General features: G+C 35.9%; 1 protein-coding gene and 1 pseudogene across 1 annotated transcript; one reads left to right on the forward strand and one right to left on the reverse strand.

The window, feature by feature from the left end:
- The first annotated feature begins 375 nt into the window (after positions 1-375).
- Positions 376-14,510, forward strand: ANKRD7 (ankyrin repeat domain 7). The gene is made up of 7 exons (XM_023528874.1): positions 376-599; positions 6,313-6,427; positions 6,587-6,760; positions 7,617-7,723; positions 8,307-8,444; positions 9,977-10,084; positions 12,934-14,510. Exons 1-6 carry the CDS (start codon positions 376-378, stop codon positions 10,035-10,037), a joined length of 819 nt encoding a protein of 272 aa, XP_023384642.1. The 3' UTR covers positions 10,038-10,084; positions 12,934-14,510.
- Positions 2,328-2,446, reverse strand: LOC111738024 (annotated as a pseudogene).
- Positions 14,511-15,097: the final 587 nt, after the last annotated feature.

The following is a 15,097-nucleotide window of genomic DNA, read 5'->3' on the forward strand; positions in this document are numbered from 1 at the left end:
GTTGTTAGGTTTCTACCCGAAGGCTTGCAATCTAACAGGAAGACTGAGTGTGGCAGTCAGTTTAAGATCTTAAGTGAGAATCTGGGTCTCGGTGCCCCTGAGACTGGGTCCAAACCGAAGCGGCTCCAGGACCTGGGCGTTGCCAGGCAACCAAGTCTGGCGCGTTATTTCAGGCAAGCAGCCCAGCCCATTTCTAGTCATTGGCCCACTTCCTGCCTCTGGCCTACTTCCGTCTCCGGATGCTTCATCTCAGAGACTGGGGCGGGAACTTGGCCAGGGTGTTTGTGAGCCTGGGGGTCAGCAGCGGGGGCGTTGGGACGGTTAGGAATCCCAGGGAAATCCTGATAGGACTCAAGGGTCGTGTCCTATGTTGCCATGAAGAAGCTTTTTACATTCTGGAAAAGGAAGAATGAGCCCCACAGCTCCTCCTCACACCTGTCTGTAGGCCAGGCCAGTACTGGTCCGCCCACCCACCTGGGCTACAACCTCCGGGATAAGGATTTAAAGAAACTTCATAAAGCTGCCGCAGTCGGGGACTTGGAGAAGGTGAAGAAGTATCTCCAAAAACATGATGTCAACATTCGAGACAGAGAATACAGGTGACTAGAGTAACGAAGGGCAGCGTGAAGGAAAAGTTAGGGCCGCTGGGCCACTGAGTCTTCCAGCTAGAAACAGGACTTGTCTGGGCTACCGGACTGCTTGTCACGGCAGGTTTCCATACAGGAGAGGTCTGGTGACTTTCGGCAGAGAATCGCACTCCTAACTTTCAGCTTATCTTTAAAATGCTTATCTGGATATTTGAGGGCATTTCAATGTGCCTGCTCTGATTCCCTCCATTCCTCCTATTGCCTTAATCTCCACTGGGCCCTCCACCCTTTTCCCATCCTGCTATATATTTTTTTCTTCTTCTCTGTAGAGTACATTGTCCCCAGCCACCTAAGATTTACCATGCTACTAATGTACGATAGGAAAAAATTAGAGGTGATATCCCAGAACAGTGGTTATTAAGGTTTTGAGACTTTGAAACAGCAAAACAATTAACTTTTTAATGTGAGTCTTCTGAGAATTTTTTATTTCAATTGCAGGATATTAAAAAAGAAAAACAACACCACTTACTACAAAAAAATAATTTTATATATTAAGAAACTAAGAAGTTATGTGTTTAGCATTAATAACAGAAAATATGTACTATCTGTGCCTACCCGAAAATCTTTCAGGGACTTTTTAAGTCATAGGGTATGAGAAGTGTCATCTTTCATCACAATTGGGTAACTTAGAATAGGATTTGTGTCAGCTAGCTGATAGTTTCACCTTTTAACAAGAACAGAGTTACCTAATTTATCTTTATTCTTATACCACTTCATTGAATTACTTTACAAGGTCATGGATAACCTTAATATGACTTTATACAGTGGTCATTTCTGTCTTGCCCGGTTGGCATCTCAGCCAGGTATCTTAGTTGCCCTATCAGTAGTATTTGAAATATTGTCTTGTCTTTTAGGGCATTTGGTTTATCCGGCATTTCTTCTGCTTCTGTGGATACTTCAGACTTCTTCGCTGGGTTCTCATCTTCTTGACTGATAAAAATTTGGGCACTCCAGCCGTGAATTGATATTCATTCTCTCTCTCTCCTTGCCTGGTGAAGAGAGATTCACTTTAAATATCTATATTCCAGTCTTTCAACTTTTTATTTCCAGCTAGACCTCTCCCCTGAACGCTAGACTCACATACATAAATGCTTATACTTCCACTCGGATATCTAACAGGCTGTGAGTATGCTGCTGAACAGGCTCGTGGAAGGGTGGGAGGGAAAGGGAGGAAAATCCCTGATTTCAAGCTACCAATCTGATGTTAACTGGTTCCAGTGTTTCCTGAAAATTTAACAATTGGCTTGTAAAAGCCACTGGCTTCATTGCACCACTGATCAGGTATCTCAAACATCCCTAAACTGCATTCCTGTTATTCTTCCTCAGATTTGCTCTTCTTGTTCTATGAATGCCAAATTCTTTCTTACAGTTGTTTAGGCCAGAAACCCAAGTCATTTTTGATTCCTCTCATTCTTTTACATCCTGATTCAACCACAAATCTTGTTGGCTCTACCTCCAAAATATAACTAAAATCCATCCATTTCTTGCCAGTTTCACAGTTATCACCCTAATCAAAGCCATTGTCATGTCTTAACCAGAATTACAGGTCTTCCAGCTAGTTTTCTTTCTTTTTTTTAAAAATTTTTAGTATTATTATGTTTTTAGGTGAGGCCACCCTTGATTGACCTCACAGATTGCAAGAACCTTGTCGGCTTACAATCCCTTATTTTTTATTTTTTACGCTTATAGCACCTGGTCTTCCTGGGTGGTCTCCCATCCAAGTACTAACCAGGCCCGACCCTGTTTAGCTTCTGAGATCAGATAGGATCGGGCTTGTTCAAGGTGGCATGGCCGTAGACTAGTTTTCTATTTTTTAAACTTTTTAGTTCATTCTCGACACAACCCAAATGACCATGATTGTATAAAATATATGTCAAATGATGTCATTTCTTGCCTTAACAACTTCCGCTGGCTTTCCATCTCTTTAAGGGTAAAAGCCAAAATCCTTCCAATGGCTCATACAGCCCTACATCACCTTCATCTCCAGCCTGTTGTCTTTCTGATCTTACCTCCTGTAACTCTCCCTTTCATTCATCTCCAGCTACCCTGGCCTCCTTAGTGTTCCAAAGAAGTGCCAGAAATGCATTGAGGCCTTTGGATTTGCTATTCACTTTGCCTAGAGGGCTTTCCCCACAGATATTCACATGGGTTGCTCTCATTTCCTTCAGGTGTTCGTCACCTTCTTAGTGAGGGCTTCCTTGGCTGCTCCACCTACAACTGTAGCCCCCTCCTTTCTGACGCTTCCTACCCTTCTTCCCTGCCTGACTTTTCTCTTTAGCACTTAATACTGTCTGGTATACTTCATATTTTAAATTTGTGTTTACCTCTTCTGTTAGCATGTATGATTCATAAGAGCAGGTATTTTTGTCTGTTTTGTTTGCTGCTGTATCCTCCCTCATCATCTAGAACCCTGCCTAGCCAAGGTATGTGCTTAACATTTTTTGATAAATGAATACATACATCCATACATAGATAAATATAATTTAAAGATACTATTCAGCAATAAAAGGATATCTTTTATTAATAAAAAGAAAAGAATGAATAACTGATACATGTAACAAAGTGGATGAATTTTTAAAGTGTTATTGCTAAGTGAAAGAAGCCAGACACACAAGATTATATATTGAATGAATTTATTTATATAAAATTCTAGAAAAGGCAAAAGGATAGCCACAGAAAGCATATTAGTTTTTTTAATTACCTGGGGTTTTAGATGAGGAGGAGGAGAAGGAGATTGATTGTAAAGTGCTCAATGAAACTTTTTAGAGTGGTGGAAATGTTTATTATGATTACGGTGGTGCTCGTATGACTGTATATTGGTCAAAACTCATAAAATTGTACACTTAAATTTTTGTATATAAATTATACCTCAGTTAAGATGAATAACGAATCTCAAATATATATTATATTTGAATATTTATATGTGTGTGGAGAAAGATTGAGAATGAGAGATAACATTTGAAAGGGCACATACTAAAATTAAAAATTACTTTTTCTGAGGAGGAGATGAGATCTGGGCAATGTGAAGTAGGTAGAGTGAGCATGGTCATTGGAGACTTGCTTTGTGTTGCTTAAATTTTTTAAAAGGTAGATTATAGTGTTTTATAGAATGTTTCATAAACATTTTAGAAGCATTGTGTTAAATGTCTCTGGTAACTCATATAAGTATATGTACATATTAATAATGGCCTTATGGAGATAATATTCTAAATATGTTTTCTATTAAAAATAATGATACTAAAAGTGAGTATTTCTGGTTAGGAGAGAATGGGAGAAACATCATGACAGTTTATGAGCAGGTTGTTCTGGCCCATAGTGGCCCAATAGGAAGAACACTATTTTGAGAATAAAGATCTGAATTTGAGGCCTGCTCTGCAGTTGTATAACTTTAACCCTAAATCTCTTCATTTGTAAAATCAGAGCTATTACTAGATTAGTGTTCTTTAAACCAAGCTCTGCAAAGCCCTGTTGCAAGCTACTTGTTTTTAAACCAAAGTAACTCTCTGTTAATATGTTTTTCTTATTTGGCTTCTATTTATGTTTATATTTCAAGAGTATTGTGCCAATAAATTTGAAAATGAACAGGAGATGTTTATTTATGCCAGCTATAAAATGAAATTACTGTTATGGTTTTTAATAAAAAGTTCCTCAGATCATATATATCTGATAGGTGAAGGCTCAATTTCAAACTAATACTTGTAGTCACACTACTCAGACCTAGATTTAAACTGCCCAGCCTAGAGTTGAAAATAATTTAATGATCTAGTATGAAGTAGCTTCCTGACTTTTCTCTTTAGCACTGAATTCTAGCACTTGGTTCTTCACCTACTGTGGATTCTAAGTTATGAAGAGCCCTTAGTCAGTTCATACAAAAGGGTATTGTCATGATAAGACCTAATTGAAGATTGCAGCTATGTTCTGGTCCTGTTCTGTCTAGTGGATAACACTTTTCATACCAGCTTCCATAGTAAGAATCCATACTCCACCCGAGTCATGCCTTTGGCTAAAGTTCAGTTAGAGATTTCTAGACTCTGACAATTCTTCACCTGTCCACAGTCTATGCTGACAGTTCTTTTACAGGTATTTGAGAGAATGAGAGACTGGGAGAAAACTGAAATTGAATGAAATGAAATGATACCAGCTAGCTTGAATCTCTAGAAATAAACACTAGGCCCCACAGGGATTTAGATTTCTTGTAAGATAAGTACTATGAGTTAAAAAGTAACAATATAAACTAATTTATATTATAAAAATTAGATTGGAAATATAATACATTATATAATACAAGTTAAGGATTTTTGAGAAATGGAATTTTTTGGTTTTAAAGTGTTTCTCTAAGATATTTGTAAATATACATTTTTGCATTCGACCATTTCAAGAAATAGAATGGTTTTTGTTTTTGACATTAGATGAAGACACATTAATATTGCCTCAAAGCATTTACTTTGTGTAAACATTTGGTAAATGGCTGTAACACAGATATCATTAACTGCATATCCCAATTGTGAGTTCTAGAATTTAAGAATCAGTTAAATCTAAAACTTGAAATGAAATGAAGGCAAATCTTAAATCTGTATGTTCTTAAGGTACTTTGTCTTTTTAAACCAGGGTATCTCATTTAATAGGGTGCCAAATATTTTGAGTAAGGGTCTTTATAAGAGTGTCTTGAAGGTTTGAGTGATATTGTAAGCTTTGTGCTTCAGGCATGCTCAAGATAGATTAGTCTTGTTTTTAGATTTTGTGTAAAAGACCACAGGACTATATTACCCAGTAATTCCTTAGAAAGTTAACCTTTTCATAGCTATTTTATTTTATTGAATTTGTGGCTGATTTCCTATATCCCTTGGGGCATACAGATGGACTCTGAGATTTTTATAAAAGCTTTAATTATCACAGTGGGGTTTCGACTTTAATTAGAAGAATGAAATTATCCAGCAGGCATGTGGCAGCCACTTTGGCAAGACCTACTGAAAATTACCCAAATGCCATTTACTTTCTCTTGGAGCAGAGTTTTCTTTTCTTTTTTTTTTCCTTTTTTTTTTTAATGCCAGTTTATTTTTTTCATACTATATATACATAATTTGTTAAAACATTTTGTTGTTTTATTCTCCCCTCTTCCCTCTCCCCTCTGGTAACCACTATTCCATTGTCCATGTCCATGAATCTCTGTTTGTTTGTCCTGTTCATTTGTTGGTTTTAGGTTTATATCCCACATATAAGTGATATCATGTGATTTTTAACCTTTTCTGTCTGGCTTATTTCACCTTTTTCTTTTTAAATTAATGAAAAAAGAGATCTGCAGTTGGAAAGAGAGGTCGATCTAAAGATCCAGTAAAAGTCACCTAAATTCCTTGGGACTAAATTCTTGAGATATGTATAATAGTGGATGGAGAAAATGGTTCAAAGTATTTACCAGGATTTGCTAAACTACTGCAAGGTGTTATTTTAGATGGGCTTAAAGTTGTTTGGCCCTGTGTGTTTGGGTTGAGGGCTGGACAAACTTCCTATTATGCAAGTAATAATTTAGTAAAAAGCAATTATAATTAATGTGAATTTTGTTTCAGTATATCTTAATAATATATGATCTGGCATGTTTTTGAATAGAGTAAGTAACTTCTCAAACTAAGACTTACCTCTAACTTTGTGTTTTGTTATATTGCTATAGAACACCTTTGCACCTGGCCTGTGCTTATGGATATTCGAATGTTGTATCTCTCTTAATTGAGAAACAATGCAAAATAAATGTCTGGGATAGTGAAAACAGATCTCCATTGACTAAGGTATGCTAATTTTTTCTTTTCAATTGGAATGCACTTGAGTTTTTTTCTTAGTTAACTTTTGTTGAATTCCATATTTTAAAACATAATATAAACATTAGTTTAATATAACATATCCTGAGTAGTAAGTTGGTTACTCAACTATTGTTGTTGCACTGACAGGCAGTCCAGTGTGAAAAGGAGAGCTGTGCTACCCTTCTCCTAGACCAAGGCGCAGACCCGGACCTGGTGGACCTAGATGGCAACACTGCTCTTCACTACGCTGTCTGTGGTCACAGCACCTCCTTAGTCAGAATACTGCTTCAGCACAAAGCTAATCTTGAAGCTCAAAATAAGGTAGTCTTCTACTAAAGCAGCACATTATATTTTAGAAGGCAATGGAAGAAAGTATTCATTGCAGATAATTCATATCTGTTGAAACACATGCTATATAAAGTATGAATTTTCCAAAATGAAATTGGGGAGAAGAAGAAGAAAGAGATTATCAAATACTGATAGTTTTCCTTTTTTAAAAGTCTTTTTCCAATTTACTTCAGATTATAAACCTGACTTCCAAAGCAACATCACATTTTACAGTGGTAACTGTTCAGAGGCCTATATCAAATGATAAATATTTGATTTTCCTATAAATGACTATTGAATAAAAATCATAAAGCCTACATTTTTTTCTATTTATGTACTTATGAATAATAATAAGAATAGGGTTGAATTAAAAAATCACAATACTAAAAGTAATCCAACTCTATTGAGACATATGGAAAACTGATGAATATTTTTTAAAGCTTCTTAACACTTTAATTCACTGATATTTTGTCTATAAGACAACCTAAGGTTTAAATGAAGCTCTATGGAAATTCAGTTGTAACAGTATTATGAAATGTGAATGTATGGTTTGCAATACTTACATTAAGTGCTAGCTGCTCGTCATTTAAATAATCCAGACTGCTTTTGCCCGCAATTTGAGTTAAGCCTGAAGTTGAAACTTTAATTTTGTTTTTGACCGGCCCAACTCCAATCATTTTCTTGGTCTTTGAAATCATATTTTGTTATGTATCAAAATCTTTTAAAAATTAAAGTTTACATCAGAGGTTTATTATAAGAACACTTATCTTTTAAATTGAACTTAAATCTAAAAGGCATGTTAATAGTTGGTACAATATTTTAAATAATCATTTTGAAATAATTTTTTCAGGATGGGTACACTCCACTTTTACTTGCCATTGCTGAAAATAAAGCAGAAATGGTAGAATTTCTTCTGAAGAGAGGGGCAGATGTGAATGCTTCAGATAACAATCAGAGGTATAATTAATGCTACATAAGAACATATAACTAAAGCTACCTAACAGGAGATACATAAACATATATGTTGCTGCTGTTGTTGCTGGAAAAAGTTCTGGCTATGTGATTTGGGGCAAATTACCTAGAGTCTTGAGATCTGTTTTTCTGTAAAATCAAACAGTTGGACCAGATTAATAAATTATTACTATTATTATTTTTTATAACATTAGAATCTTACACAGAAACTCAGTCTCTAAGTCCTAGATGCTGTCGTTAAGGGGGAGCAGAGGGCACGCAGAGGGCTAGACACATCCCTCCAAAGCATTTTGAGACATCTCCTTGAAGACACCAAGGTCTCGAGGAGCAGGGATGGAATACCGTTGAGCTAGCTGCTTCCTACGGACTCTTTATCTTTAGACTCCATGATGTGATCTGGGATTGGCACATCTTTTTGGGCAGATCTGCCCCACTTTTTACATTCTTGCCCTGACTCTTTTTCTGATAGAGATTATGCATTTGAACAGTAAGTTTCAAAGACTGACTTAAAAACAAGTATAAGACCTGTTTAAAATCCATAAATAGACATTTATATCTCTTGCTCCAGAACAGCCCTTATGATTGCTCTAAGTGAGGAACCAACGAGTTTAGTCAGTCTTCTTCTTCAGCAAGAAGTGGACCTATCTTGCCGAGATATTTATGGATTCACAGCTGAGGAATATGCTTCTTTTAATGGTTTTACTATGTAAGTGATACTGCATCTCTTTTAACAAGTATGTGGAATTTGATCTTAAGGAAAGAAACGTGATCCCCAAAATACAAAGCTGGAATAGACTCTGCAGTAGGGGTGACCACATTATAAACTGTGGTCCCACGAGCCAGGGATGCTTGCTTTCAGTTTGTAGGGGCCAGTCAAGATGAGAACTACAGGTAGACGGAGTCTACAGATTAACTCCCAGTGGTGTTGCAATTTGAATTATGCCAGAACAAGGATTCCAGCAACTTGTGACATAGCCACTAATGAAATGTCTGGGCAGTAGGGTTGGACAAACTATGACTAATCTACACAAATTCCTTTCATTGTGTTTATTTATTAGTAATGTAATAAGTATGTTCTCATTAACCCAAAAGATAAAACTTCATGTATGAACATGTATTTTTTATTTTAACAGTCAATGAGAAAATAAGATGCAATGAATAGGCAAAATAATTTTTTTCCCTGTTTTTGCAACGAGAACTAAGTTTCCTGTAATTGTGATTTTCGTTGCTTGAGTAGCTGTTACCTCTGCTTCTCAGTGTCATTTGTTAGCTCTCTTTCAATTTCTATGGCTTATTACGAGTGGAAACATAGAAAATGTTTCTCAGATAGTTTTTAAAAAATAAGTGAAACTGTGTCAAGTAGGATATTATATTTAGATATTTTACATTTAGCTTTAATCCATACATTGCCTCATTTCTTTTACTGACATTCTGAAACTATATACCTGTTAATGAGTGACTAGAATGGGCTCTTTTCATGCATGGAGATAAGCTTTATTCTTTACAGGATATGTTTCAGTCTGAATTAATTGTCTTCGCTTGTTATGAGCTTAATTGTATATCCCCCCTCCCCCCTCCGGCCCACCCCTTCTCCACCCCACTGAATTCATGCGTTACCTCAGCACCTCAGAATTCGTTTGGAGAAAGGGCTTTTAAAAGGTCTTAAGTTAAAATGTGCATCAGGGCTCTAATCCTATTTGACTGGCATCCTTGTTAGAGGGGAAGATTAGGACACATGAAAGACACCAGAGGTGCTCATGCACAGAGGGACAACTTATGTGAAGAGGCAGCAAGAGGACAGTCATTTACTAGCCAAGGAAAGAAATCTGATCATTTCCTTTTGGCCTTAGAGGAAACCAGCCCTGTTGGCACCTTGATCTTGGACTTCCAGCCTCCAGAATTGTGAGAAAATAAGCTTCTGTAGTTTAAGTTACCCAGTCTGGTGTTTTGTTATGGCAGCCCTAACAAACTAATAATCTAAAAATATCCCAAAGGCATTTTTTCTACCTTGCTAGTGGCTTATTTATGATAGGAAGAAGTGCTAGAGAAAGAGAGCACATACATAAAAATTGTGTCTGTTGATGGAGTTGGCTTGAGAGGAAACTTGAGTTCAGCTGCCAGTGGGTGACATATTTGGAAAGGCGTTAACTAATGTCTAAGGCTTTAATTTGATAAATAGGTATTGAATTAATTATTTATGAATGCTGTTGTTCACATATATTTTCTTTTTATGGGTAGGTATCATCAATTAATTGCTAATTACAGGAAGGAGAAAAAAATTAAAAAGCTGTCTAATTGAAGATACAACCTGAGATAGTACATTTGATACAGAAGAACTAAAAGAAGGTAAGAAGATAGAAACTGAACAAGTAGTTTTTCTTGTTGGTTTTGTTTATCTTCTAGGAAGGAACACAGATTTCTTAAGTAATATTTACTTAAGAATTCGAAATTGAGATTTTCTATTTTGAAATGCTAAATATTTTTAAGAACTGTTTTAAAAAATATTTGTGATTAAAATATTCTGGCACTGTGTTTACTGAAAATGTAGTGTAAAGATATACTGAGTGATTAAGGTAATTTTTATCCTTAGTCTCTTGACTACTTATAAAAAAATAAATTTTTGTATTATGTAAAGATTTTAATAGATATAAAACTATTAGTAAAGTTATTCTGAAAACACTTCAGATAAGTACATTTATTTGATAGATAATATAATAATAAACCTAAGCATTACATAAAACTTAAATTAAGTAACAATGTTTGTGAAGAATTAAAAATATCATGCATCTATTAAAATCATTTTTGGTGCTTATTTTCAAAAATGCATATAAAATAAGCTTTTTTTGGTGAATATGTCTTACACTGACTTTTTGTTATTATTGGATGAAATAATATTTGTACAATTATTTTCTGCATTCATCAGCAACAACACTCCTACTCCTATCCCTCATCTATGGTGTAAAAAAGAAAATAAAGGGGGTGGGGAGGAGAAGAGAAGGAAGCCTGATGGTGGCAGGAGATCCTGTAAATGTCACAGCTATTTAAATGTCCTCTGTCTCCTTGAGTCTATAGTTATGATACTTAGAACAATGCTTGCCTCTATTGACTTGAGGTGAGTAAATTTAAGAGAGAATTTCCTTGAATTACTCTTTTTTTGTACTTTATATGGACATAACACTTTTATTTCTCTTGGGAAAATATCAAGGAGTGCAGTTGCTAAATCACATGTGTATGTTTAACTTCTTAAGAAACTGCCAAACTCTTTTTCATAGTGGTTGGCCCATTTCACATTCCCATCACCAGTGTGTGAGTCCCAGTTGCTCCATTCACTAGTACGTGGTGTGGGAGGTTTTTATTTAATTGTAATAAAATACACATAACATAAAATTTACCATTTTAACCATTTTTAAGTATAGAGTTCAGTGGCATTAAGTATATTCACAATGTTGTGCAACTATCATCACTATTTCCAAATATTTTCATCATCCCAAACAGAAACTCTGTACCCGTTGAACAATAACTCTCCATTCTCCCTCCCCCAACTTTCCCCAGCCCCTGATAGCCTCTATTATGGGAAATATTTTTTAATTTAGTCACCTGAATTCTTCTTTTGTAACTGAATCCCACATTCTCTTTTAAGAAAGTTTGTTTTTCTGGACTCTTGATCATTATATATTCCTCTCCTATCATATCTCTCTCTCTCCCTCCCTCCTTCCTTCCCTCCCCCCGCCCCCACAGATATAAGAAATAAAGAATTTCTGTGGCTTATACTTTAAAACCACCCCCAACCCTTTACCCATGGTAATATATGTTTCTGATTTCTAGTGAAATATTAACCTTTGTGTGTTTCAAAGCATAATAGAAATATTGGGCCAAGAAAATTACCAAAAGATGCTGCAAAAGATGGTGAACTTAAAAAGTTATATTTCTGCCAGATTCAAAGGGGATAATTATTCCTTTTTTAAAATGTCTATAAAATGCAGAAGTATCAATGCTAAATTATAATTTGATATAGCTGAGGAATAGAATTTAAGAAATGTACTTAGGACTAAAAATGTTTGAACTTAAATGAAGACATTACAAATATCACCAGTTTTCTAGATGTGCAACCTCATTTCTGCAAATCCTGTTCTGCTGCCTTGAATTAGAAAACTCTGTTTTGAAAGAACTGTTAAATGAATTGTCACAGCATTTTCACTGATTACTTGTTTGAAGAAAAGTTTGTTAAATTGAAAACAGTTTTCCTCATAGAACATGTGAAGAAATTTCAAAGGACAAATGTCAGTTGAAAATAAACACTTTTGTTCAATATATGGGCTGAAAAAATTTTAGGCAAAATACTAAACAGAATATTAGTAAGAGTAAACTTTGCAACATATTGTGTTAGGAATGCATTAAAACATTTAAATAAAGTAAAAAATATTAACATTTCAGCTACATAATAGAGAAAAATTATAAATAATCCTGTGTAATTAGAAATCCTCTTTTATTTACAAATATTTTCACTGATAAAGCCTTTTTGAGTTTTGAAAAAATACTACGTTACTGCATATTCAGGAAGCCTTTTCTTTTAGCTGTCTCCTTGGAGAGCTTCCTCACCTCACATGGGACCTCAGCGCAGCCTTTTCCGGTTGCCTTGCTGCTCTATCACTCGCAGCGCTTTTATAATTTATTCCTCCCCTCCTTGCCTTTTGAATTACAATCTCCATGAGAGCCTGAATTTTTTATTCACAGTTAAATCCCTATCACTTGTAAAATGCCTGGTGGAGAGTCAATATTCGATTTCTTGAATACATAATAACTGACACTCGTCAGGCACTGCTCTAAGCACTTGACATATCTTAACTCATGTAATCTTCAGATAGTCTTCTTGAGGTAAGTACTTTTTATATCCTCAATTTATGATGAAGATGTGAGGTGCAGCAAGGTTTAATGACTTGATCCAGGTTACAGGTTACTGTATTAGGAAGCCGAGAGCTGGGATATAAACCATGCATTTTGGACTTGAACCTACACAGTCCAACTCCAAGATTTGCTCTATTAATCAATATATTACACCTTTTCTCGTGAATTGATGAATATATATCATTCTTGTAACCTCAGTTTTTAATGGGCCAAAGGAAAGATTTTAGTGTTATTTCCAATTTATTTAAACCACTCATTTATTTTAATATATTTGTTGAAACCCTTTCTAGTGCTATGTGATGTGGAAGAGCTGAAGTGGAGGAAAAAATCCTGACAATTCTTGACATCAAGTCAATGCACATTTAATTTCCACTATGGTTTAGATCAGTGGTTCTCAACTGGGGGCAATCTCATCCCCCAGGGAATATTTGGCAACGTCTGGAGAGATTTTTGGTTGTCAGGATTGAGGAGGAATACTGCTAAATAGCCCACAATACACAGGACAGCCTCTTACTTATCTAGTTCTAAATGTCAACAGTGACCAGGCTTATAAATGCTGATATAGATTCCATAATATGTACTAGGGAGCAAAGAAGAAACAGATATTTTATATCTTCTGTCCTCAGTGAAGGTCACAAATGTTTAGTATTTCTCAACGATGTGAGTTAATGAGGGTCAGACTATATGTTCTCTACCTCTATGTTTAGCACAGAGGGAGTGACAAATTACCTAGAGCAGGTTAGGGAGGGTCAGGGTGATTTCACTTGAAAGAGGAGAACTTTTTGTCTGGGTTTGAAGGACAAGTAAGATTTTGGTGGGTCTTTCATTCCAAACTTACTAATCATAATGAAAGCTAATTCATCCGAGAGGCACAAGTAAAACACCCAACAATCAGAGTGGGGAAAGATCATTTGTGGAACATGACCAAGGTTAACCTTGGCGGAGAAGAAGGGATTTGAATCAGGTCCTGAAGGTTGGGTAGGATTTTGACATGGAATATCTAATAAAAAACTAAATGGGATAGAGAAAGAGCTATATACATTTTGTAACTGAATTTGTGCTCACCACCCATTTGGGGAAATGCATACTCTAGAACAGCATGTTCTAGTGAAGGTAGTCCAACACTATTTGAGTTGAGTTCAGTTGCCTGCTTTTTGTGAATTCTCCCAAGTATTTAAAATCTTAGAATATTGTCAAATTGTGAATTACTTTTCAGTGTGCCTGGTAATATCTAAACGAGCACATTTACTCTTCCTTTAGGAATCTAAACTACAGAAAACAGTATTTAATACATATCCAACTTTAGGCAAATATTTAAACTTCCTCTAGGCAGCCATAGAAATAGACTTTTTCTCACTCATGTGGATAGTTTGGAGCAATACCCTTTGCGACTGATGTCTTCAACCTTCAAACCCCCGCCCTTTCCATATCTCAACCAAAATAGGGTTATGGCGCGAAATTGTGCAGATTTACGCCACTCTCTTGGAGGGAGCAAGTGGCAGTGAGCAAACTGTGGATCCTAACACAGGTCTGTGCCAAAGAAAGAGGACACATTTTTCTAATTTTTAAGGGTATTTCTATGCGCTAGTGGTGGTCCTGTCTCAATTCCATCAGAAACCCTTCTGAATTTTTCCCCTAGTTATCTCTCTGAAACTGCAGCATCTCCCGGATGCTGGTGCTGCATTGCTGTCTTCCAGAAACCCATGGACCATGCCTTTGCCTGGGCAACTGATCTAGCTTGTTTTAACCCCACTTCCATATAAAACAATTCCTTTCCAGTTTTGATGGGGTTTGCCATCTTTTTGTATTTTTCTAGTCTTCTATTGTTAGAGTTGCTTTCTATGACCACTGATTTTACTCAGAGCCCCACACCCCCTTCCTAGCTCCTTAGTTGTTCAACTTTCCTCACTGATACTTTCCTGAATTATCATGGAACACAAACTGTAAGAACTTGGGTAAGAATCTTATCCTTTTTGAACTTGTTTTCTTATCTGAAAAACTTGTGAAAGTGAATGAGAATGAAATTATTCAGCACAGTGCCTAATAAAGAGATGTTGCTTATCAAAATATTAGTTTCCTTTCCTTTTATTTTGTGTTGAAGAAATAAAACTGTAACCCAATTTTTTTTCTTTTGCTGTTTTCCTTATTCCTTGGGCCATTTCAGTTCTGTACAGACCTTAATGCAAAACTCACCATAAACTTGGCTTTCACCAGATTTCACATGACACAAGTTATATTATTTTCCTAGCTTTACTGAAATGTTATAGTAGATTGGAATATTGTTCAGCAAGTATTCACTTTCTTCTTCCTGACCATTTTCCCTTTCCCACTGACTTGGCTTGCCTGTGTGACTTCCATGGGTGGAAGTGACACTTGGCTTTTTTTTAGCAGAAGCCCATCACCCTCTTGCACTCTTACACAATCCTCCTTGAGAACAGCATGCCTACTTAGATA

This window comes from Pteropus vampyrus, unplaced genomic scaffold, assembly GCF_000151845.1.
Source record: "Pteropus vampyrus isolate Shadow unplaced genomic scaffold, Pvam_2.0 Scaffold33, whole genome shotgun sequence".
NCBI lineage: Eukaryota > Metazoa > Chordata > Mammalia > Chiroptera > Pteropodidae > Pteropus > Pteropus vampyrus.